At 38.4% G+C, this 25,171-nt stretch overlaps 1 protein-coding gene across 1 annotated transcript in view; it reads left to right on the forward strand.

Moving 5' to 3' along the window:
* LOC149744423 (CUB and sushi domain-containing protein 1-like) overlaps nucleotides 1–24,971 on the forward strand; it is a 40,964-nt gene extending 15,993 nt beyond the window's left edge. Inside the window, exons 4-7 of the mRNA XM_089903831.1 lie at nucleotides 6,880–6,997; nucleotides 9,925–10,116; nucleotides 10,586–10,712; nucleotides 24,704–24,971. Of these exons, the coding sequence (XP_089759957.1) occupies nucleotides 6,880–6,997; nucleotides 9,925–10,116; nucleotides 10,586–10,712; nucleotides 24,704–24,971 (705 nt within the window). The remainder of the gene's footprint in view (nucleotides 1–6,879; nucleotides 6,998–9,924; nucleotides 10,117–10,585; nucleotides 10,713–24,703) is intronic.
* The last annotated feature ends 200 nt before the right edge of the window (nucleotides 24,972–25,171 follow it).

A 25,171-nucleotide genomic window follows, 5' to 3' on the forward strand; every position in this document is an offset into this window, starting at 1 on the left:
TTTAGAATAAAAACATGTTGAGTTTTATTTTTTAGACATATTATCCCTGGACAAAAACACAGAACACAGACCTTTAAAGAGAAGTTACTTTTTAAATTCTGCTGCAAAAAAGAAAAATGAAAAACTACCACTCTGTCTTGCAATATGTTCCGACAATAATTGAATTACATTCTTTGTAATTAAATGTGACGTACAGTTGGCCGAACTCATTCCATTGTACTTCAGGGTGTCCCTTTATGTAAATGGATGTCTGTATGCATGTCTATCTGTTTTTGTCAGTAAAACTGAAAGAAGTGTCCACCTTTGAGTGTGACATGTTGTTTGTGGTCACCTGGTGTCCCTTGGAGAGTACAGGTGGCTCATTTAGAAGCAGCCATATGTTATGTGGGTGGCTGCCTGTGAATGGGCTGCCCTGTACTGGCATCCTGCTTTCACAGAAACCTCAGGAAGCACGGGAGTCTCCAGCTCTGTGAGCAGTTCCGCACCTGAAACGTCGATGTTTGTCCATTCCGTTCTCCTTAAGCACTTGTTGGTGTGAGAGTATCGCTGCCGACGGAGCTCTGAGCCCTGAGGGCCAGGCTCTGCCTGCACATGCAACCACAGTGCAGTGTCGTGTGAGACTTACCACATAGTAAGTGCTTAACAAGTGTGTGTTCAATTAATGACTGGGTGTCCCTTTAAGATGTATGATATTAACTGTTGTTTTTCTTCCTGTACAGATTGTGAGCTCCTGGTGGGGCAGGACTGAAGTTAATTAATTTTTTATCTTCAGCACCTAGTAGAATGCATGACACACAGTAGGCACTTTATATATGCATGTCAACTAGGTGATTTAATTAATGAATTAAGGTTGTAGGTCAGAAGACAAGATGCTCCAGATTTATGTTCCTAACTATATTAGTGAAATTATCTCATTTTTTTCACTTTATGCCTATTAACATAGTGGGTTAAAAATTATATTGAGATTATACTCTCCAACACATTTTATCCGTAAAAAAGTAATATTACTAGACTAAGCTACTGTTTATAATTTACTACCTTCATCATCAGGTAGGAATCATGATTAAAAATACATTTTAGGAGAAGAGTATTAATAGCTTACATTTACAATCAGAGTAGCGGTATTTATGTCAACATGAAAACATTTTTGCTTAAAACTAAAATGTGTAAAGGACATGGATCATCTGAACAGATTCAGTAGTTGTGCCAGACAAACATTAGTATTTATCAGATAACTTGAGGCTCATTCTGTTTGGTGAAAGGAGCCATCCTTATAAAACTTTACAGGTGTTCCTGTTAAAAAAATATTCTGTGCATGTCCTACAATTATTAACCTCCAATATAAAAAGAAGTGAATACAACAGAACAGAAATAATTAAGAAAAAGTAGAAAAACTAATAAAGAATAGGGGCCCAGGACAACAGAGAACAGAAATACGCATTTGTTAGGATTATGTCCGTGTTGACTCATATTTTATGTATTTCTATTGCTTGGATACTCATCACAATCTGTTATTTGTTATTATATCTGATTCCTGTGTCGGACAGTAAGCTCTCTAAGTCCTGGTACCTTCTTGTTCTTGTCTCAAAATTTTGCAAATCTTGTTTGTTTTAAATTATTTCATGGAAGAAGTTGTTGATGAAGGGTTTTCTTGTTTTCCTGGATAAATTCACTGGATCTGTAATGAGACGACACCAATGTTACAAGTTGATGACGTTGATTCTTCTGTTTTCTGCCTGACATGCAAGCCCTACCTCTCTCGTACCAGCTCGTTCCCTCTCTTGTCTTCTCTCTTCACAGACCATCTCTCTGCAGCCTCCAGTCACCTCTCAAGCTCCCTCCACCTGATAAAATGTTTGCAAGCTTCACACACACACATAATCTTACCTCATCCACTACCATGTATCCCCTGCTACAACCTACCTTTCAGCACTAAATATCTTTTTGTTTTCCTGCCTTTTTTTCTCACTCCAATCCATACTCTATAGGACTACTGATTATCTCTCTGAAGTGCAGATATATTTGCGTGACTTTCTGTGCAGCTGCCCTGGCTTCTCCATGACCCTGTTACATACTGACTCGGTCTCAACTCCCTGGGCTCCAATCCAGCCCTTTCCCTTGTCACCCATATCCACTCTGTCTTCTCTTCAGTCCTATTCCCACTCCACCTCCACATGCTTAAAACGAAGCTTCAGCAAATACAGATGCTCCCAGAAATTGTTCTGCACTCCAAGATACACCACATTCTTCCGAACTCCCATGCGTCTGTGAAGACTTTACCTGGAGTTTCTCCCTCTAGTTTTATCACTCCCGACACCGACTAGGCTTCTGGACCAGCTCAGGTCTTATCCCAACACTCCTGCTTCCTTTGGTGCCCCTCTCAACCTTCACAGGAACCTCTACTGTAACATCTATTCTTTTTAAAATACTTATTTTCCTATCTGTGTAATTAACTAGACTATGGAAGATAAGGGGCCATGTTTCATTCAGTACTTCTCACAACATCTAATAAAGCCCCAGAAGTGATACTAAATGTGTCTGGAAATTTGGACAATGCTCTGATTATATGTTCTTACCATAGTGTGTGTTAGAATAATATTCACCCTTTGGATGTGTTTAAAAACTGATTCAGAGTAAAATGCCTTCATCCATCCATTTTCGTGCAGATGCCTCATCCTGATCTTGCCCCAAGTTCCCTGAACCATCAGCTTTCAATGTCCTCTGCACGGACCAATAGGTGTGTATAGTGTTAAAGATCTGTGAGAAGGTGAATACTACGAATTCTTCCAGGAAGCCTTCTCAGAACTGGTGTTAACAATTGGAACCACTGGGTAGCTCTACTCAAACTCAGAGTATAGTCAACATTAAAGATTTGTTTTGGAATTATATAATATATTCAGAATTACACAACATTTCAAGATGGACTCCTGGAATTCCTAGCTGTGATTACCTTGCTTTATGATATCTTAGTGACATGTGTGATAAAAACCAACATGGTTCCAGAAAAAATAGGTAATTTCTTTGGTTATATGATTCTCATTCTGGACTTTTACAGGGTTTTGTTGTCTAGTTTTGTTTTTTACTCTGAAGCTCAGAAGTTCTGAGCTCTTTTAAGCTTTTCCGTTTAAAAATTACCACCATCCTTATGATTAATGCTATTTGGGTAAAATTTAGAGTGTCTTTCCACAGGGGTGGCTGACATAATCACAAAATAATAGCAGCAGCAATAAAACTTAGCACGTGGGGAAAAGAAATGGGTTAAATGAAAAAAAAAAGCTGAACAAAAAAACCCAATTTGAAATCAATAACAGACATGGCTAAACAAACAGCACAGATATATAATTTAATAGATAATAATTTAAAAATCAAACACACACACACACACACAAATACTTCACCCAGAATTTCATTCTTAAATAATGAGAGTTGCATTTAAAAACGTGAATTAATCAAATACTTCATGAAATTCCCTGTTAATGAACTTCTCACGTGAACCACAAAAATTAGTTTTAGCAGTGCTCTCCTCCCGAATACAATTTTTTCTAGGTAACTGGAAATAAAGGAAGTTAATAAAAAGGAATTTTTAACAGTTCTTCTTTTACTGAATGAAAATGAGCTGTTGTTGCTGTTTTTGCATATGGCAACCTTTCTTAGATTACTAACTTTTAATTTTTTTACAAAGAAGTACATTATTCAAGTTGAATTAAGTCTTAGGTAAAGTTATGAGATAATGTTTCTATAAGCATGCAAGGCTTTATCAGTGGTTCATAGGAGAAGATATCAGAGATTCTTAAATGATAAGGATTCTTTGTCAGTCGTGTACTCAAAGCTCACCTGAGCATGAAGGTAATTTCTCAAGAGTCCCTCGGATGGAGGACGAAGAGTTCACATGACTGCGACCCTCACGGTTCATCTTGGGTGTATGAAGTGGATTAAATCTACAGCAGCTTCTTTTCAAACATAAGTGCTTGATTTTGAAGATAAGAACTAGTCCAAACACTTGAGAGTTAAGTAGAAGTCTCTTATAAAACTAATATTTTGTTAGACTTTAAAGAGATACAGGATTTAATCCTTAAAAACATTAAGACTGGGTAATTACCGCAAAAGAGATGGAGTAATAATTTTCATCTGCCTGATGTTGGGAGCTTGTTTTGACTAGAACATTTTGTTCAGAGCATCTTTGCTGCTTATGTGACTACGAAGAAATCAGTGGAAAACAGAAAGAACTAGAATTACTAAATCGTTTCAAGCAACAATTGCAATTCTTAATAGGTAATGTTTTGAAACAAATAACTTGATTTAATCTTCTTAACGTTTCTATGGCTTAAAGAAAATACAGAAAATCGGAATTTATACACTGATTTATGGCAGGCTACTGGCTTCAAGATAAAAAAGGATAACTTCTCTATATTTTTAAACCACTATTCTATAGCAGCCTTAAGAGTGATCATTTTAAAGTCTTTTAGATTCAGGGACTTCCCTGGTAGCGCTGTGGTTAAGAATCCGCCTGCCAACGCAGGGGAAATGGTTTCAATCCCTGGTCCGGGAAGATCCCACATGCTGCGGAGCAACTAAGCCCATGTGCCACAACTACTGAGCCTGTGCTCTAGAGCCCATGAGCCACAGCTGCTGAAGCCCACATGCCACAACTACTGAAGCCCACCCACCTAGAGCCGTGCTCTGCAACAAGAGAAGCCACTGCAATGAGAAGCCTGCGCACCACAACGAAGAGTAGCCCCCGCTTGCTACAACTAGAGTAAAGCCTGCACTCAGCAACGAAGACCCAACGCAGCCAAAAATAAAATAAATAAATTAAAAAAATTTTTTTTTAATTTAAAGTCTTTTAGATTCAAGTTAAAATGGAAGTATCTCTTCTTTGGAGGACTATCTTTGTAGATCTAAATATAAATCTAAGAAAATAATTTTTGAGATTTTTTAATAACTACAGAAAAATATTTTTCCTGAAAGGGACACAAAATCAACAGCACAAAACTTTATATTGTCATTGAAGAACTCTGCTGTTATACATCGATTCAACTTATTTCACCAATGTTTAAAAGCAGCGTTGAAATTTTTAAGAGACAATGATAATATTACACCCTAACCACATAGCAAGCAGAGCTCAATTGAAATGACTGTCATTCAGTTTGTGAAGAGAGAGGCTGCAGAGGGGCTGTGTATCTACTCTGTGTGGACAGACTGAGTCCAAGCATCAAACTGGTTCACTGCACAAGCAACAAATTTGGGGTTTCTAGAGCTCCTTCTCTAATCCTTTCAAGATGTTGATTGAATGCTTCCTCTAGGAATAAATGTCTATGTTACTGCCTGTAACTGTGCATGAATTATTAAACCCTGTCAGAAGTTTTGAACAAACAAAGCTCCCTTCACTGAGTTGGAAAACTAAACTTGGGAATATCAAAATAATAAATAAAGATAATAAACACTTTTCAAGTTTCTGACAAGAAGAGGAATATATTGGGCTTCCCTGGTGGCGCAGTTGTTGAGAGTCCGCCTGCCGATGCAGGGGACACGGGTTCGTGCCCCAGTCCGGGAAGATCCCACATGCCGCAGAGCGGCTGGGCCCGTGAGCCACGGCCACTGAGCCTGTGCGTCCAGAGCCTGTGCTCCACAACGGGAGAAGCCACAACAGTGAGAGGCCCACATACCACCAAAAAAAAAAAAAAAAAAAAGAACAGGAATATATTGCATATAATGACTTTAGGTAGGTCTAGAAGCTTCAGGCACTTAGGAATCAAGTGTAGGACTTTTTACAAAATAACATATTTCACGATATTGTCAAGGACTTAACTGATCTTTTGAAAAAACAATAAATGGAATCATAAGAAAAACAGGACAGCCGGTAGTGGGAAGAGTAACTGCCCTTTCAAAAATAGCTTGGCTCATAGCTCAGGGAGATCAGCTCAGTGCTTTATGACCACCTAGAGGAGTGGGTTAGGGAGGGTGGGAGGGAGATGCAAGAAGGAGGAGATATGGGGGGATATATGTATATGTATAGCTGATTCATTTTACTGTAAAGCAGAAACTAACACACCATTGTAAAGCAATTATACTCCAGTAAAGATGTTAAAGAAAAAATAGCTTGGCTTAACTCTGCATGATGAGGTGTGGTTTAGAAAACAAAATCTTTCAAGACTGAGTGATAGAAAAAGCAATAAAACAGACATTTTTATAATAATTCAACACAAAGTTTAGCAGTCATTTTTATTGGTACATCTGTGTTTACTTGTTCATTTTTCAATGTTTCTTCCTTCCTTCCTCCAGAAAGGTTTTAATGCAGGTTTTAGGGCAGAGGAAAACGTTTCTTCAAGCTAATTTTAATGTAAGATTTGGGGGTTTTAGAACTTTGATAACTTGTTTGATGGAAAACTTTAAAAGCCATGCTCTCTGAACTTAGAGGGAAAGTCTGGATAACCTTTAAGCATGAGTGTTTATCTGTGAAGTGGATGGCTAATGAGACAGCACGTAAATCACCAGGAAAGTCAATGTCATTACTTTATCTTTTATAGGCATCAATCTCCAGGGAGGACAGTCTTTCATAACAAACTGTTCTGTGTAACCAGGAAATAATTCACTGTCAGAATAAAAGGTCTCTGGCAAGTCAGCTGGACCATTTCTTTGTCCACCCCTTAATCATCCTCAGAAGTTCTGTGTGTTTCAAAGTTTAGTCTTAAAAAATTAGATGGAACATTGCCGACTTTTCAGAAGTGAGTCTCAGCCTTCACCAAAAACTGAGAAATTATCAATGTCTTTTAAAGTTATTTATGTCTAGCTTTCACAATCTAATCCTGGATTTTAAACATCTCCATTTCCAAAATAGGTATTTATTCAACAAGCATTTTATAAACTTAAAAAATCCAGGTTTCAGGTGCTCCTAGAAAAATCAGAAGCTTGGGTCAGAGGGAGTGTGAATTTCAGCAGGACAGCAGGTTGTCACTGTCTCCTGGGTTGCTGTCCTGCACGGCCTTGCTCTGCGTTGGTAAGACCTGCATGGCCCCATTAGCACTTGAGCTTGGCACCTCTCATGTAGGTTTTACTTCACCCAGGTTTCTGTCACAGGGGTACAATCAAAAGGGATAGATGTTTGACTCTTTCTGTTCATAATTTTGAGACATGGATTTTGTCTCCTGCATATGTCCAATTTTATGCACCACTGACACTTGATACTCAGATACCTAATTTGACTTCCAAATGGTGAAACAGTTTGAAACATTGGTTATTATTACCATTGTTAGTGGAGCCCTACTCCAGCCATCATTCCAGCTTGTCATTCTGCTCCAGCCAGCGGTGGCTTCCGGTCCTTGTCACCATGGGCAGTGGTGCTTTCAGAAGCACTGCTCTGATGCTGTCTCTTCCAAGCCCCAAACCAAATAAAGCAGTAACAACAAAGACTTGCTTCCTCTTTCCGTTCTGTACAAAGAAAAGCTAGAGCTAAATAACCTGCAGTCTGCAGCACGTGAGCAAGGGTGGTTGTTTGTCCTAAGCGAGTTCAGAAGCTCGCTTCCTTTCCCGGTGGTGCTGGGACTATGCGTCAGACTAGCCTTGTCAGATATTTGCATGAGCCCTGAAACCCTATGTGACTGGGGCCCTTCCCCTTAATTCCGATCCCCTTCGTGGTAATTTAAAATATCCTTGTTTCGTGCTGAAATTGACATACTGTTACACACTTTCCTTCTGGGCATCTTTTTTTTTTAAATATATTTTAAAATTAATTTTATTTATTTTTGGCTGCATTGGGTCTTCGTTGCTGTGCGCTGGCTTTCTCTAGTTGCGGCGAGCAGGGCCTGCTCTTCATAGCGGTGAGAGGGCTTCTCATTGCGGTGGCATCTCTTGTTGTGGAGCACGTGCTCTAGGCACATGGGCTTCAGTAGTTGTGGCATGTGGGCTCAGTAATTGTGGCTCGCAGGCTCTAGAGTGCAGGCTCAGTAGTTGTGGCTCACAGGCTTAGCTGGTCTGCGGCATGTGGGATCTTCCCAGACCAGAGATTGAACCCGTGTCCGCTGCATTGGCAGGCGGATTCTTAACCACTGCGCCACCAGGGAAATCCCTCCTTCTGGGCATCTTGAATTACAACTATTTGCATTTCTTAAATAGATAAACAGAGAGTTCTTGTAAAGGCACAGTAGGTAAAGACTGACATTTTATAGAAGGAAACTGTAAAGAGGGAAACTTTTCTTGGCAACTGTATGTAAATTACCAAATGTGTACTCATTTCCCTCCCATATACAAACCTGAAGAACTCAATCTTGATTATGTAGATATTATGAGGGTAGATGATAGTGTGAATTTAAAGGTATATCTTCCTCAATGGAAAGCACTCAGAATGCAAATTTGACAGGCAGACTTAGCAAAATCACACGTTCATTTTTTAAAATTTTATTTATTTATTTTTGTGAAAAGGAAAATGTCAAAGTTAGGTGGAAATAGATGTGATCCCATGTGGTCCCTCAAGTTTCCAGCTCTACTTTTTTAAATGGTCAAAATTTGCATCATGATATGAGGAGAGAGATTTGTTAGTGTAGAGCTGTCTTCACAGATGGCCTTAAATTATTGCCTCATGCAAAAGCAATGTATGGTTCTCAGTAACGCAGAGGCTAAATCTTCATTTCTATCATCTGTTTCTTTGAGTCTCAGAGCTTAGCTTGATGAAGTCATTACTATGATTCATTCTGGGGTTTCTGCTGTGCACGGAGGGACTTAGGAGTCTCTCACCCTGGCCCTTGGGACCACAGCAGGTAGGACAGAGAGCCCGGCTCCCATAAGCAGAAAGGACTTGTTAACTTCCCGAGAAGCTTGAGATCTGGGAGTTTTAGAGGAAGTGGGTCTGGGGGCAGGGGCTCGAGTGAGCACAGGCAGTAAAGACCCTGATAAGCACCAGGTGGCAGCGAGGGGTGGCCCTGCTGGAAGGTCCCAGGTGTGACAAAGAGGGGATGTGGACACAGGAAAGGCATACATGAAGCTTACTGGAGAATCCAGAAGGCTGGCTGGACATATGGGTTACCTGATGACAGTTTGGAACTCTTTAGAATCTCCTTGTGTTACTCAAAGTGGGGTCTAGCTGCTCGCCATTTGAAGGCTAATCCTCAAGAGGCAAGATTGGTGGAAAGGAAAGTTTGCTTTATTCCAGAGGCTGGTAACTGGGGGAGAAGGTGGACTTGTATCCAAAGGCTGACTGCCCCGTGACAACCAGCGGGCAAGAGCTTTTATAGGTGGAGGGAGGGAGCTATGTGCAGAAACAGCACAGTTAGCTCCGACGGCCATCTTGAAATTGGTCATGATCAGCGTCATCTTGACTGTTTTAAGTAGTTAGTCTTCAGTTCCAGGGTCAGTTTGTTAACATTTCTTTGAGGCCAGTTCTCAGAATTGTGGCAGCTTGTGTCATGGCTGCAGTCTGGTCATGATGTAGTTAACTTCTTCCACCTGGTAGGGGTTTCAGTATCTACATAACAGCTCAAAGGATATGACTCTGAATATTATCTATAGCCCTTGAGGAGGAGCTAAAGGTCCTTGACTTTGCTTAATGACTAAACTGTTATTATTTTGTCCTGTTTGAATGCTTTCCTTTCTTTCTGCATTTTCTCACTTCTCCGATTAAACTTTTTCTTTGGCTAAAGTTTTCTACAGACAAAAGACAGGTGGAGGCCATGGTCCTGCTCAGTTTCACTTGTAAGTATATCAATAGATAGGAACAAATAAAGTGATCGAACCCCAAGAAACAACCAATGGTTAACAGATAAACCCAATCAAGACTCACATGTATTTCCCCATTTTTAAATTCAGGGTCTTCTTTTTCTTTCTACACTTCAAGGGACATTTGACAACCTGGTCTATTTCATCGATATTTTAACGCCAATATAGATGCCACTGTTACGTTTTTCTACTAATTCCCTCCTTCTTTTCTCATAGGTTTTGACCTAGTGAAATGTGAGGATCCGGGGATCCCTAACTATGGCTACAGGATCCGGGATGAAGGCCACTTCACGGACACGGTGGTTCTGTACAGCTGTAACCCAGGCTACGCCATGCACGGTGGCAACACTCTGACCTGTCTGAGTGGTGACCGGAGAGTGTGGGACAGACCACTGCCCTCCTGTGTAGGTGAGTTACTTACAAGTGCACAATGAGAGCTGGAGGCCCACGCATGTGCTCTGACTTAGTTCTTACAGAGGAAGGGGGAAGGATTTCCACTGCTCTCTCTCCAGTATGGGTTGTTATGTATTCCTAATATTTGTGTGAGTGTGTGTGTTTGTTTTTTTTTCTTTTTTTAGGTAGGAAAGACATATCTCCTAGTACTATTTTATTGAGGCTCTCTGCACAGAATTATTATTAGAAATATAACACAGTGTTTCACTGTTTTATTCTCTTGACTTTGCACAGAGGATACTGCCTTTCCATCAAGATAATGCTAGGGAACAAGTAAAGGAAAGCAATGACAGGGACAAACAGATGGCTGTGATTGTTTTCCTGTGTGTACAACACAGACGTGATGGTTTGGGCTTTTAAAGGTAGTTACAGGAAGCCTTTAATGCCTGGAGTAAACTTCCCTGTGTTTCTGTATCCCTTTCAGCGGAATGTGGGGGTCAGATCCACGCTGCCACTTCAGGACGCATCTTGTCTCCTGGCTACCCCGCTCCATACGACAACAACCTCCACTGCACCTGGGTTGTAGAGGCAGACCCAGGAAAGACCATCAGGTACTTGTTTTATTGGGTTTCAGTGATTTGAGAATAGAAGCATGGCTCCTATTCTTGTAGTGGAGATAGTGGTACATCCATTATTACCCACTATTAGATTTAAGTTTCTGAGTTAAAGAAGAAAATGTAAACACATGGCCAAGGTTTTTGTTGGTTTGCATGCTCACTTTGGTATTCCTTTGAAAATTTGTGTTAAGCCATCCATAGTAAAGATAAAAAAAGTAAGTACCTCAGTTAGCTTTGGCTGCGTAACAAGTGGGCCCCTGAAACTTAGTTGCTGCAAACGATGATTTATGTGCTCATGTCTTTGTGGGTTGCCCAGGCAGTTCTAGTTGGTTGGGGTGGGTGGTTTAGGAGGGCCTCATGCAGGTTTGGGGGGCTCAGCTGGATGGTTAAAGGCTGCGGTCTCTCCAGGTTCTGTTCCTTCAGGAAACTAATGATGGTAGAAGGTTCCTAGAAGCAAGAGATGGAGACTTTGCAAACTTTTGCTTGCATCACATTTGCTGATGTGCCATCTGCCAAAGCAGGTCTCAGGGGCAAGATAAAGTTTGAAGAAATATAATCCACCCCTTAATGGGAAGAGAATCAGTTATATTGAAAAGGTTCTGCATATAGAGGTGGAAGAGGTGTGTGATTATTTTATGATATTCCAAAGTAAGTTTGAAGGAGACCAAGAAAGTATTCCAATCTAAAGTTACATGTATAACAGAAAATCATGAAAAATCTCAGATAATTGTGCCAACATTTCAACAGAAAGTATTACTCTATTTCAATCGATAGTCCTAAATGATGGTAATTTTTTTAATTAACAAGTAAACCAACAAAAAGTAAAATTCTCCATGTGCCAGTCAAAAGGCTGTGTCAAAAACCACAGTACGTAAAGCAAAAAGTAATTTCAAAATAAGCTGTTCTTTAATTATAGATCTTGATGAACAAGGAGAGAATGTACATTCTTTAGTCACGCCTCATAAAATCCCTTTTCTCCTCGCATTAACTCTCCTCTTTCATTGTATTCTTTTGAAATCTCCCCGGAAAGTTAATTTTTTAAAAAACTCTGTACCCCACCTCCCAACAGCCTTAATCCACGTGCCTCTGTTCCTTTTCCTCTTCCCTGTGTTATTGCACTGACCAAAGACTAAAAGAATCCAGGCAACTCAACTCTGAAATATGTGAAGAAGCTCAAAGAGACAGGTGCAAAGCAGAAACCTCTTTCTGGGGCAAGTGGATACATGAAAACATTTATGAACTAGTGGGTTTTGTCCTTATTCACAAAAGGTTTGCCCAGCAAACTTAGTAAATTTATCATACTGCAACTTTATAACTTAGTAAAAAAGTGAAACGGGACAAGGAGGAGTGAGGTGACCTGCTGATTCCATTCAGTGTTGCTGTTTCTCATCAGGTGACTTCCATCCTCCCTGAAATTCACCAGACCTCCTTGAAGTTTGATCACATTTACATCTTGGGAGTGAGTTAAACTGACATGGCACAAACTATTACCACTTTCAGACCCTCCAAAAGAAATATTCTTACTATGTACAAGGAGCAAGGGAAGGAATTTAAAGCATGTAAATATTGCAAAAAACATTATTTTATAATAACTCATTTAAAAATTAACTTGTGTCATTAAGAAAAATGATTAGGTAGTTATGGATCCATTGGGACACAAATAAGGCATATTTGAGGAACAGAATTTAAGAGTCTGTATTCTTCATAAAAATCAACATAGTCACTTATCCAGTGAACTAAATAGAATTAAATACTACTTCTTAACTTTGAATTCCTGAACACTTGATCTGAATAATCCAAAAGCCATTACACCGAATTTGATTGTGAAAAATCCTAGGAATCATCTGTGATTCATAAAATGACTTTACATAAACAGGATATATTTCCTTTTAGGCTGATTTCAAAATTTTCTATTTCTGACACATCTCCTTGTGATTTGTTTCCCAAGAATTGGAAAGAGCACTTGTTCCCCTAATGCAAACCAAGTGATGAATTCACTCTTTGCAGGTGAATGTAATACTTCATTAACATTTTAGTAAGAACAGAGAAAAGAAATTAATAAAGAATGAGTTGAAGTAATAAAAAATGTACAGCTTTTGCATCATGAACTGACTTTGTCATTTAACCGTTAATGTTCTAGAAAAAAAAAAGACATTGCCTATACCACTTTATTGTTTGGGGAATTTTTTTCTTGTACGTATCTTTCAAGTTACTCAATTTGTAAACAGATCTTTTTCATTTAAGGCATAAAGTCCTTCATAATAAGGAAGTTAAGAAGCAAACATCAGTACTTGTAATTAATTTACTCCATCGGTATTCAACCTCATCCCAAAATGTTTCTGGTGATTTCTCTTCGTTAAGAAAATATGTACTATTTTTAGTATGGCAATTTGGAAAATAACATAAAAGTTACTTAAAATTGTATATTATGTACTTAAAAGTGCATAATATACAATTTTAGTCTTAAAATGGTACTGATGCTAAGAAAAATAGGGCTTGGTCTTAGTTTGGATATTCTTTAGCTTAGTTTACTGAATTATTTCATTGGTATCATAGCCAGTATTTTATCTACATCGTTTGCTTGAAAATAAGGAATACATCAGTCATATAAACATGAGCCCAGGGTTTAATTTAAGTATTAAAAATTCTTAATATAAATGGAATTCATTACTATACATTCTATTATGATTTCTTTAAATGTCAGTGTTTTTCACTGTCAAAGAATAAATAAGGAACAAGATCTCGGAAATTATAAAAGGTCTGGTTTCAACACTTCAGGCCAGTTATTACTGGGCCTATTTTGATTTCTTGGAGGTCCAAAGCAATTTCTGATTGCATATTGCTGTAACTTTTTGTTCGAGGTAATAGAAGACCCCAAAATAGTTTTTGTTATAGGGCACTTGGGTCTGGAAGAGGTTTGTAATTTTAACATGCATACTATAAAGCAGTTACCAGAATTAAATTTAATTAAAAGTCTAATCACAAGACACTGCAGTAACTTCAGCCACGTTAAGAGTTATATGTAAGCATGTGTCTAAGAGACCCAGTGTGTTTCACTGCTGAGCACAGCTGTAATTTATACGATAACGGGAACAGCATTACAAACACCTTCAGCAGGCAGCGTCAAGGCAGTGTTTTTCATAATCGTATGTGTATATTGTTCCCTGGCTTTAATTGCTTTTCTGCAAGTGTAATTGTCTGGAAAACTCACTTTGAAAGTATTTCTGTTCCTAATTGTTCCCAGGAAATTGCATTTGGAGGTGTAGTTGAGGGGGATTTTATTAGAAAAGCTCATGCAGTATTGAAAACATTAGAGGCCTATCAAAAGTGTATCAAGATTGTCAAAACTGTCCACGTGCAGACTTTTAAAGAAAGTGAAATGTGGGATGTGATCCTGATCTCACCACATCTGGCCGGATGGGCTGTAGAAAGATCGGGGGAGATGTGGTTTGGAGATCTAGGAATGTTTTAATTTATTTTTGACCAACCTTCAAGATCACTGTGAGACACAGACTAAGCAGGAGAAGGACGGGCAATTGATTCCACTTCACTGGACATTTGTCTCCAAACGTGAGGTTGGCATGTAGTAAATGTGCTGGGAACATGAGTCGGGAGTCTTTTGCTGACAAGACAGACAGGCGTGGGGCCCGGAACCCAAACACCTCACACGCCCCTTTCCTGTCAGGGCCACAGCGGGGTATCCTGTCTATCTTTGTGGGTAAGGTGAGGAAATAACCGGTCAAGAGAATTCCAGCCATCCAAATAAAAGAGAGCAGTAGCTCTTCAAAGTCTGCCCAGTGTCTGAGGCTGGGCTCCGGCCCGCCTTAGCTGGGGCTGTGGGAGCAGCTGCTGGGTTTAGGGAACCCGACCAGCTGCCTGCAGAGTGAGAGAGAGGGAGAACCCTGCAGGCACCCGCCAGGGCACAAGATCCTCATGCAGGCGATTTCAGTTACTCCGCTTCAGCTAAACAACGCCAGTGCCCCAAAACAGGATTCAGATTTCAGTTGCAGACTTACTGTGAAGAATTGCATGAAGGACAGACTTCTCTTTTAGCCCTTCGGCTCCCAGATCTCTGCATAAACAACAGAGGCACGTCACAGGCAGTTCTTGATCGCGTCTCGCGCCTTCCCGAGGGGGATTGCTGCGCTCAGCTCAGCCACAGACAGCAGAGTGTGTCCTCGTGTTGCTTCCTTGTCTCCCAGTGATAAACACACTTGGCGTTTTACAAACACGGATAATCAAAAAGGGAACTGGCCATTGAAGATGAAAGTGTAGAAAGAATTGAAAAGTGGTAACACTGGAAGTGAAATTCCAATCACACATAAATGGAGCTTAGGAGAAGCAGTTGATGGTGGGGACGTTGGTATGGCTGCTGTTGCAGGGATGAATGCCTCACAGGCACAAGGCAGGCACGCCAATTTCAGGATTATTATCATCCCCCCTGGGCCTCTTTCTACTTCTTTATTCCCTATTTCTGTTAATGCCTGTCTTCCTCAGAATGGCTGGAGGTTTTAATTTTCAGTATTCTGCTCTTCCTTGTTTCTCCCTCACCAGCCTCCAATATTTTCCCAACTGAAAAAAACAAACAAACAGGTATTAATATATGTCTCACAGCATTCTTTTAGTGAACTACATTAAATTTCTTCATAATAGGCTCTGAGAAAAAATTAGTTGCATGCAAGCCAAATCCTTGTCAGCTCTACCCTTGTTTGTCTTTCTTCTTATCTGTGATTCCCAGTTCCTACTTCCCAGGCTGTTACTTTAATCTTCTCCCAGTGAGCCTTCCAAATCCGTCCTCCACCCTCTCCATCTCTGAGCCACCTCTTTGCTAATCAGCGAACATAAGCTCCTTAACCAGAACTGTAACACCCTCTCGACTTGGCGTCTGGTCCCCTACTGGTTTACCTCCGACGGCTCATATGCAGGTTACATTTCAGCACAGATGAAGCGTGTATGAGTCTCCCATCCCAACCTTGTCATCATAGCTCTCTCGACCTGTGCTCCCCCCAGTTTCTCCTTGTTGCCTCACCTCCAGATTCTTCCCATCTTTGGGGGCCCAGTTAAAAGGTCAACCCCTCAACAAGAATTTCATTCTTGTTATCTCATCTGAAAATAATCTGTGTTCTTCTCTGGACTCAGTGTTTGCCCTGCAGTTCCTTCCTTCTGAAGTAGGGTCATCACTACATAGCAAGACATCCAGGCAAGCCTCCTAGTGTCACGAGCTCCTCCCTCCTTCCCACACTCCTGTGATCACACATCTCAGTAATCCTACGTGGAGCCCCAGGTCTGCTCTCCCACCAGTACTGCTGCTACTTCCCTAGTCCAGACCAGCATGACTCACTGGGCCTCTTCTCTGACCATCCTGCCAGGGCTGCCTCTCAACCACTGCTCCCACTCTAAGGAACATGTTTTATTTTTTTCAATTAAAATATTAATTTTATATGGCTGAAAAATAAATGTATATCTAGACATCTTCAAAAGTATAAAAAAGAAAGGCATGCATTATCCCCATACTAGACATCATTGTTGCCATGTTCACATATGTCTTACATGGACCTTTGCATATTCTACAGTGTGGGTGTCTATAATTAATTATTGTCTCTCTTGGTTATTTACATTATTTCTAATTTTCAATATTATACATAATAATATGGCAAATAGTATTGCAAGTAAAGCTTTGCCTCTTTTTATAATTAATACCTTAGAATAAATTCCCAGGAAAATTCTTTCTGGGTCAAATGGTTGAGACATTTTTGTGTGTCTTAATACAAATATTTCTATCAAATAAAGCTGATCATATCACTTACCCCCTTTAAAAAAAGTACATATTTTGTCTGCTCATTATGTGCAGAATCAATTCAAGTTCATTGTCATGACGTTCAAAGTTACTTATTTTCCCAATTTTTGAAATACTAGAAAAGTGTTGCAGAAAGGTAAAAAGCCTGAAAAGTAGTTTGCTATAATCCTAGACACAAAATATAACTACAGTTTAAAATTTGGTATATATTTTTATAATTTCTTATGCAAACACACACACACACACCCCCATATATATATATAATATACATACATATATATACAGCTTGATTTATCTGTTTATCTACTTGTTTAATTATTTTTGAAAAATAGTATCATGCCTTAATATTATTCTGAAGATTTCCATCAGTCAATAAACATGGTCAAAGGTTTATATCCTTACTTGTAATTCCACCTCATTCTGTTTAGTCATGGAAGAAGATTCTATTGCCTGAATGCACCATAATTTATTTAAACTATACCCTATTGGGATATTTGTGTTGTTTTCAGTTTTTCACTCTTTTCAGCCATGCTACCATCCTCCCAATATATCACCTCGAGGGTACTTTCTACAATGAATTTCTAAAGCTGGACTTGCTGTGTATGCACATTTAAATTTGTGTGGTTATTACCAAATTGCTTTTATGAAGAGTAGATATGGCTTCAACAGCATATGAAAAGGTAGGGTCTCCACAATGTCACTGAAACTGGATAAAGTGTTTATAATCTTTGCCAATCTGGTAGGAAAAAAATCTTTGCATCATTTTTTGTTATATTTGTAACTTTTGTATCTTTACATTTTTAGCATATTAATGAATGTATTTGTTCAGTCGCTTTTTGTCTCATCCTCTTTATTGAATTATCCTTCCTATTTCTCTCTGCCTGACAAAGCCCTTCCCAGACACCTTGAGGCAGAATTAAACACACCTGATGCTTTGTTCACATCTCTTAAAGCTTGTGACACTGTGCATTGCAAAGTGTATGTTTTTGTTTTTTTTTTCTTTCATGACTGTGTCTGAAATGACTAACAGTTCCTTCAGGATGATACTTTTTAAAATCAATTTTTAAACTTTCCCTACCTAGTGGTATGGTGTCTGCATATTGACTTTAATTATTTTTTTTAGAATGAAAAATGGCCATTTCTTTATCTGTTTAAATTTTGTTATATCATTTTTGTTGTTGTTGAATTTACAAGGTATTTCCCAAATGGCAAAACTTACAGCATCAGGGTGAATCTTTTTTTGTCTATGTAAGCTTCTCATTAACATATAACATAGGCACATAAGACTATCCAAATGATAAGTATACAGCTTGTTTGTAAAAATACCCCTTGTTACCAGCAACCAGATCAAGACCCACATTGTGCCCTTTGAGCTCCATTTAAACGATCCATTCTTAAGGATAATCACTATCCTAACTTCAGATAGATAATCGCTATCCTAATTTGAACTTTATAAAAATCGAATTATACAGTGTGATTAGTTTTGTGTCTTGATTTCCTCAACCTTCACTGCCACTGATACAGGTAAATTATTCCATTGCATGAATACACAATGATTTACTTATTTATTCCGAGTGTTGGTGGACGTGTGAATTGTTTTTACACAGTTTAAGGTTATTGCAAATGACGTCGTGTTGGATATGCTTTCATGTATTATTTGGTGGATGTGTGCATGTTTTTGTCTCAGGTGTACACCTGCACTCAGCTATGGTAGATACTGTCAAATGATTTCCCGAAGTGGTTAAACCAACACCACTCGCATCACAGTGTAGGTCACTCCCAGGTACCTCACCTTCCCCTGCACTAAGCATTGACTGTCTTTCCTTTTAGCCATTCTAGTGTGTAGTTGTTTTAATTTGCTTGTCCTTGGTGACTGATCAAGGCCATCACTTTTTTATATGTTTATTGGTCTCTTGACTATCCTCTTTTATAAATGTCAGTTGAAGATTTTTGCTCATTTCTTTTTGCACTGGAATGCCTATCTTTTCCTTTTGATTAGTATATAGTTTTTATACATCTGAATGCAATCTTTTGTTGATTATATATTCACCAGCTATATTCTTATACTCAGTGGTCTTTTGGTTTCATAATGATGTCTTTTGGTAAAGACAGGTTTTCAATTTCAGCGAGTCAAATTCATTTTGGCTCATTTTTCTTTTATGGTTAGTGTATTTCTTATTCTTTAAGTTATATCAAATATTTTGGGGGGGGTTTCTTAGTGTTTTTGTGTCCAGTTTAAGAAATCCTGCCTCTCCAAAGTTATAAAAAATATTATCTTAAGTTTTTTTTTGTAGGAGATCTATTTTATCTTCCACATTTATGTTTTCATTTCATCTGGAATTAACTTTTGTGTAAGGTATTAGGACGATGAAAGGAATCTTTTGTCCATAGTGCAGTTCAACTGACCATTTGTTGGAAAGTCAGTCTTTCTCCATTAACTGAAGTGCAGTTATAAACCAGATAATTATAATTATATGATTATATAATTATAGGCCTGTTTCTGAACTTCATTACATTGATCTATTTGTCCATCTAGTGCAATACCTTTCTATCTTAATCACTGAATTACTTAATAAGTACTGATATCTGGTACTGTATTCCTCCAGCTTTGTTCTTTTTCATGTAGATTGCCATGGCTATTCTTGACCCTTTGCATTTCCATATGAGTTTTAGAAACACTTGTTACTTTCTACAAGGAAGTTGCTAGGGTTTTAGCTGGAATCACATTATATCAATAGATCAGCTTAGGGAAACATGACATCATTTCCGATTCTGAATTTTCTGATCTCTGATATAGTATATTGTCTCATTTATGTAGATCTTATATAATTTGTCTCAATAATGATAGTTTTCTGTGAGGAGCTCTTGTACATCTTTTGCTAGAATTATCCCTAGCTATAGCACACTTTTTGATGATAATGTAAATAGTATTTTTATTTCACTTTCTAGTTGTGACTGTTTTGTGAAAATAAATTATATTTTTATATTTATCTTGTATAAATAAATTCACTTACTAATTCTGAGTTCTTAGGTTTAAAATTTTTTTCTTTGTGAACAATCATGTTATCTACATTAATAAAAGATTGATTTCCTTTTTTGTCAAATTTTTTGGCTTTGTCTTGCCTTGTTGCACTGGCTACAGTCACCAGAATAATGATTTGAAATGAATTTCATTGTCCTGGTCCCAATCTCAGAGACTAAACTTTTAATTATTTATTTATTTCAATAAATATATGTGAATTATATTTTAAAAACTCCATAATGGAAAAAATATTAAATTCTACCACCTAAAGATATAAAATTCAAAAACAACTATAGGAAATTATTGGAATTAATAAATGAAATTATTTATGCAAGACAAGTAAAAAACATAGTGTTTTCTACATTTTTTTCACTTAGCAGTACTTTTATGGACTTTCTACATATCAGTATTTACTGAACTTTTAATTCTTTTGTTGCTGGACATTTGTCCTGTTTTCAGTTTATCACCAATTTCAAAATATTTTGATAAATATAAGATGTATATTTCTGTATGTTTGTCTATATTGGTTTCCTTGAGTCAATTTTAGTAATTTCTATTTTCTAGAAAACCATTTTATGCATAGTTTAAAATATATTGCCATAGATTTATATGCATAGTTATCACTTAGATTCTTTTTCTTTCTTTCTTCACTAGTTTATATTTTTATCAACTACTCCATACACACAGTATAAAAGTAAAATAATTCTGCAGTGATGGTTACAGAAAGCAGTAATTCTCTACATCCCTTAAATCTCTAGTAGAATTGCTGGATGATGTGAATTTTGCGTTTAATAAAAGCCTAATGTGTCTCGAGTAGCATTAGTAAAGGTCAGTGCATGCCTAGACACATTCTAGAAAGCCTAAGGACACCAAAGGTGGAGAAAAGATCCGAGAAACAGCTAAAAAAAGGAAGATATATATTAGCTAGCCTGATAGAAGACTTCTTAACAATACAGACCAAAAGAAAGAGGTATTTGAAGTACTAAAGGAAAATAACTGTCAACCTGGAATCTATATTCAAACAACCTGTCATTCCCTTGTAAGTGTTCCTATTATGCGATTACTGTTAACACACAAAATACTACTATTGGTTTAGGGATATATATTCACCAGACATATGTGATAGTTAAGAGGAACTTTTATCCAGCTAAGAATATAGCTTAATACAAACAAAATAAATAAATTATATGGAGACATTGGAAATTGCACAGCATGCCTCCTTTAACTCTTTATAACTCATAAATCAAACAGGTAACAAATTAGTAAGTTTACAGAGGATTTGAACCATGCAATTACTAAGCTTATTTTAAAAAGACATACAGCTTTCAACTAGAAAGTGCACATTCTGTTCAAGTAAATATGGAACATGTGCAAACATGATCACAAACTAGGAACAAACTAATCAGTGAAAACAATAAAGCAGAGAATCACTTTTATACTCCACACCATGACCAAAATGGAATAGAAATAGAAATCTGTAGCAAGAAGGAAAACACATGCTCAATTTTGAAAAGAAAAGACACATGATTAACAGCTTACTGTGAAATTTATAGCCTTAAATGCACATATTGGAAAAAGAGGATCACTTGAAAATCAAGTTAAGCTCCAGCTAATGGAATTTGAAAAATGCTATCAGAGTAAATTCAAAGAAGTATAGTTGAAAAACAACAAATATAGTAAAAGAAATTAATGGAAGAAATAATATAGAGAATTACCAAACCCACAAACTGATTCTTGAAAAGGTATCATTGGTAGAAAAATAACTGACATATTATGATAGAATACAGGAGGCCCAAATAATTGACATTAGAAATGGAATTGAAATATACCCCTACAATAAGGATTACTTTTAGAAAATTTAAGAAAATAATAGATTATATTATACCAATATATAGGAAAAACCTTCCATCCAAAAGAAAAATATGGAAATGATCTGATTCATTTAATGAGGCTAAAATAACCTTCATATCACAAGAACAAGTAAAGAACAGAAAATAAAAATAAAGAGCTGAACTCTGTAATTACTCCCATTTTATATATTAAGAAAAATGACCTGTATGATCATCTAAATAGGTAGAGAAAAAGTAGTTTAATAGAATTGAATACATGTTCATGATCAACAACATAAAGAGATAAAACGAAAACCTTCCTAGCGTAGTCAGTAGCAGGATTTTTTTCTTAAAACGATAAAGGGTATGTAACAAAATCCATCCGCAAGAGTATAATATATAAACAGTAATAAAAGAGATGAAGAATGCATTACAAAAGTGGGCAATCATATGTGATCAGATAATTCAGAGTCCATGGTCCTATTCTCCATCTAAGACCTTTGATGATCTCATGTAGTCCCATGACTTAAGACCATTTATTTCCAAAGACACAGGTTTATTATTTCCTTTCAGAGTTCTCTCTGAAGCTCCAGGTTCGCATGAACAGCTGTCTGCTCAAGTCTCTACTCAATATGCGGTAGGCATCTTGAATTTACAGGCCCACATCATAATCCCTGGTCTTCCCACCCCACAAACCTTTCCACCTGCACCCTTTCTCACCTCAGCCCGTGACCTCTCCACCTTTCTCATTTCTCAGGCAAAAACCTTCGAGTGACCTTGCATCCTCTCTTAATCATACATGGCTCACCCAGTCCTGTTTTCCCCACCTTCAAACCGTGCCCAGAATCTGACAACCTCTCAGTACCTCCCCTGTCCAGCTCCTCTGAGCAACAGCCATCTGATTCTTGATTCTGCCTTGCCCTGTATAGCCTGTTGCCAACACAAGTGCAGAACAATTATTTTTAAATCACAGGTGGGATAACTTCTTTACCAAAAACACCACATTGGTCTGTCACCCAGGGTGAAAGCCAGAATCTTCAGAACAATCTATAAAACCCTGTGTGTTGCCCACCAGCCCCCCGCTTCCCCCTCCCCATCCACTACACCCGTTATTTCTCTGGCCTCAGTTTCCTTATCAGGCCCTCTCTCTGCTCTGGTTAAATTGGTGCCTGGATGGTCCCAAATGCTGAAACCATGCCCTCTGTGTCGGGCTTTTGCTGGGCTTCACTCTCCCCTCACACCAAGTATAACAACCCCTCCATCTCCTTCGGTCTGCGCAAACCTCTCCTCACCAACATGGGTTAACCAACAACCCCGTATAATACCTAAATCTCCCCCCATCCTCTGGTCCTGGCATGACCAGTGCTTCTTATTCTGCTCTGCTTTTTTCTTTCCTCAGTGGCATTTACCACTTACTGAAATGCAGTCTTCTTTACTTATTTTTTATGGTTGCTGTTTTTCGCTCATCTCCCCCATTACCAACCATGTAAGCTCCATGAAGGCAGGCTTCTTCATTTAGTTCACTGATGTATCCAAAATTCCTAGAAGAGTGGAGTGCCTCGTACACAGTCGGTGCTCAATAAGTGTTTGCTGAATGGCTGAACTATGTTGAAAGGGGGTTGCTTTAGACTCACAAAAGGATGTTCAACCTCATGAATATTCAGGGAGATGTAACTTAAACATGATACCGTTCCACAATCATCAAATTTTCTCTTTTTACAACTATTTAAGTCTGATGTTATCAGATATTGGTGAAGATGTGACAACACAGAGCCATTTGTACTTTATTGTGAGACTGTAAGAAGTTACAGTCACATGCTAGAACAACTTGGCCGTTTCTCTTCTTGAGCCTAGAGGGACCCTAGGCTGAGCACCATTTGTCATGATAAAATGCAGAAACTAACTATCTTTTGTTAGAGGACCAGACAAATGAAGCATTTCCTCATGCTTCTAAAGCGACTTAACAAAATCTACATCTTTCAGTTTAGAGGAATTTCACCTTATGCTGAATATAAAAAGCAGCTTGAAAATGATACAAGCACATACATGCCAAAATGACATCTAGTATGTAATTACTGTTAAACGCACAAAATAGTACTGTATATTGTTTGGAGATAGGTATACTACATGAGCATATGAAAATTATAAAAATATAAATGAGAAGAGACCATCACGATTTCAGAATGTGGGGTGAGAGGAAAGACAAATGCATAAGTGGAGAGGCAGGGGAGTAGGACTGTGTCTATAAAATTTTATTTTTAAAAAAGATCTGAAGCAAATAAGGCAAAATGTTAACATTGGTGGTGGTAGGTATCTAAGTGTCTGCTATATTATGTACTTCCCTCTATATTAAAAATATTTTAAATCAAACATTTAAAAATATACTACATTTTATATTTATGCAGGGTGAGATAGATATTTTCTTTGAATTTATAATATGCACAAAGTAAATAATTGGGATTTGTGTACCGTTTTTCGTATGTCATTTATTATGATTTTTCTCTCTTACAATTTTGTGCAGTAACCAGTGAGTGAAAAACAATGAATGAAAGCATTCAGCAAATACAGATTTTTGTTGATATTAAACTGTTTTATCTGTCTGAATTGCCATAAATAGAATTACAGGTCTGCTGCCGTCACTGAAAGAGCTTCCTCTGACATAGAGATTTTAAGTTGCTTTGATATCTGTAAATGTGATAGAAGTATGTTAAAATGTTATGAAGAAGGGAGTTTATACTACACATTTCTGCCTTTGTGTTGGTATTTCAAATAATGTATTTTTTCCGAAAATACAATGTACAGAAACAAACACAACATAAGCTGAGATCATTCAGATACAGGTACACAGTATCCTCCTGCTGTAAACATCGTCTCTGCCAGCGTTTCTGTCCTGGCATGGATGCTACCACCTAGTGGGGCATTGCAGGAACAACACTGATACCACACGCATTAAAATCCGACGTCTGTTAGCTTAAAACAAAGCTGTATCAGACCCGTCTTTGATTTGTGTGCCCGAGAAAGCTTTGAATTGTAAAAAGAGCTGACAGTCTCAAAAGGCCTGGTTTCATCCTTAAACACACAGCTCAGCATAGAGCTCCGTGGTCTCACTGTATCCATCACAGAAACAAGTAGGCGCTTCTGTTTTCTGATGTGCACGAGTGAATCCACTTCTGTGAGGCTCCAGGCTCATCCATAACTGTCAGACAAGGAAAGGCGCATTGGGGTGGGGTTTGGTGTGGGTGAAACGGGCTGGTGTGTACCCGAGTTTTGTGCTGGGGTGTCCTCACTGGGCGGGAGGGGCCTTTCAGTCACCGTACCAGCTGTGCTCTCCTTGCAGCCTCCACTTCATCGTGTTTGACACGGAGCTGGCCCATGACATCCTGAAGGTGTGGGACGGGCCGGTGGACAGCGCCATCCTGCTGAAGGAGTGGAGCGGCTCAGCACTGCCCGAGGACATTCACAGCACCTTCAATTCGCTCACTCTGCAGTTCGACAGCGACTTCTTCATCAGCAAGTCCGGCTTCTCCATCCAGTTCTCAAGTAGGTGCACGGCCCCCTTCTTCGTGATCTGGACAGTGGGAGACAGATCCGCATCTGTGTCTTAAGGTTCCCCGGACAGGGGTGTACCTTTTGTTGAGCAAAATACACAATTTTGAAAACACCTATCAAGAGAACGGTTTGTCTTGGGAAATTCTGTTCATTCTCAGATGGGGATGGACAGTGGCTCTCCTTAGTTATGGGGGAAAAACAACTTACTTTAAAGGTTTGAGTTAATCAGTACATATTTAAACTTGGGCCCAGGACA

Source organism: Delphinapterus leucas, chromosome 21 (assembly GCF_059928025.1).
Source record: "Delphinapterus leucas isolate spDelLeu-1000000601 "Yukka" chromosome 21, BTC_Dleu_Yukka2, whole genome shotgun sequence".
NCBI classification, from domain to species: Eukaryota; Metazoa; Chordata; class Mammalia; order Artiodactyla; family Monodontidae; genus Delphinapterus; species Delphinapterus leucas.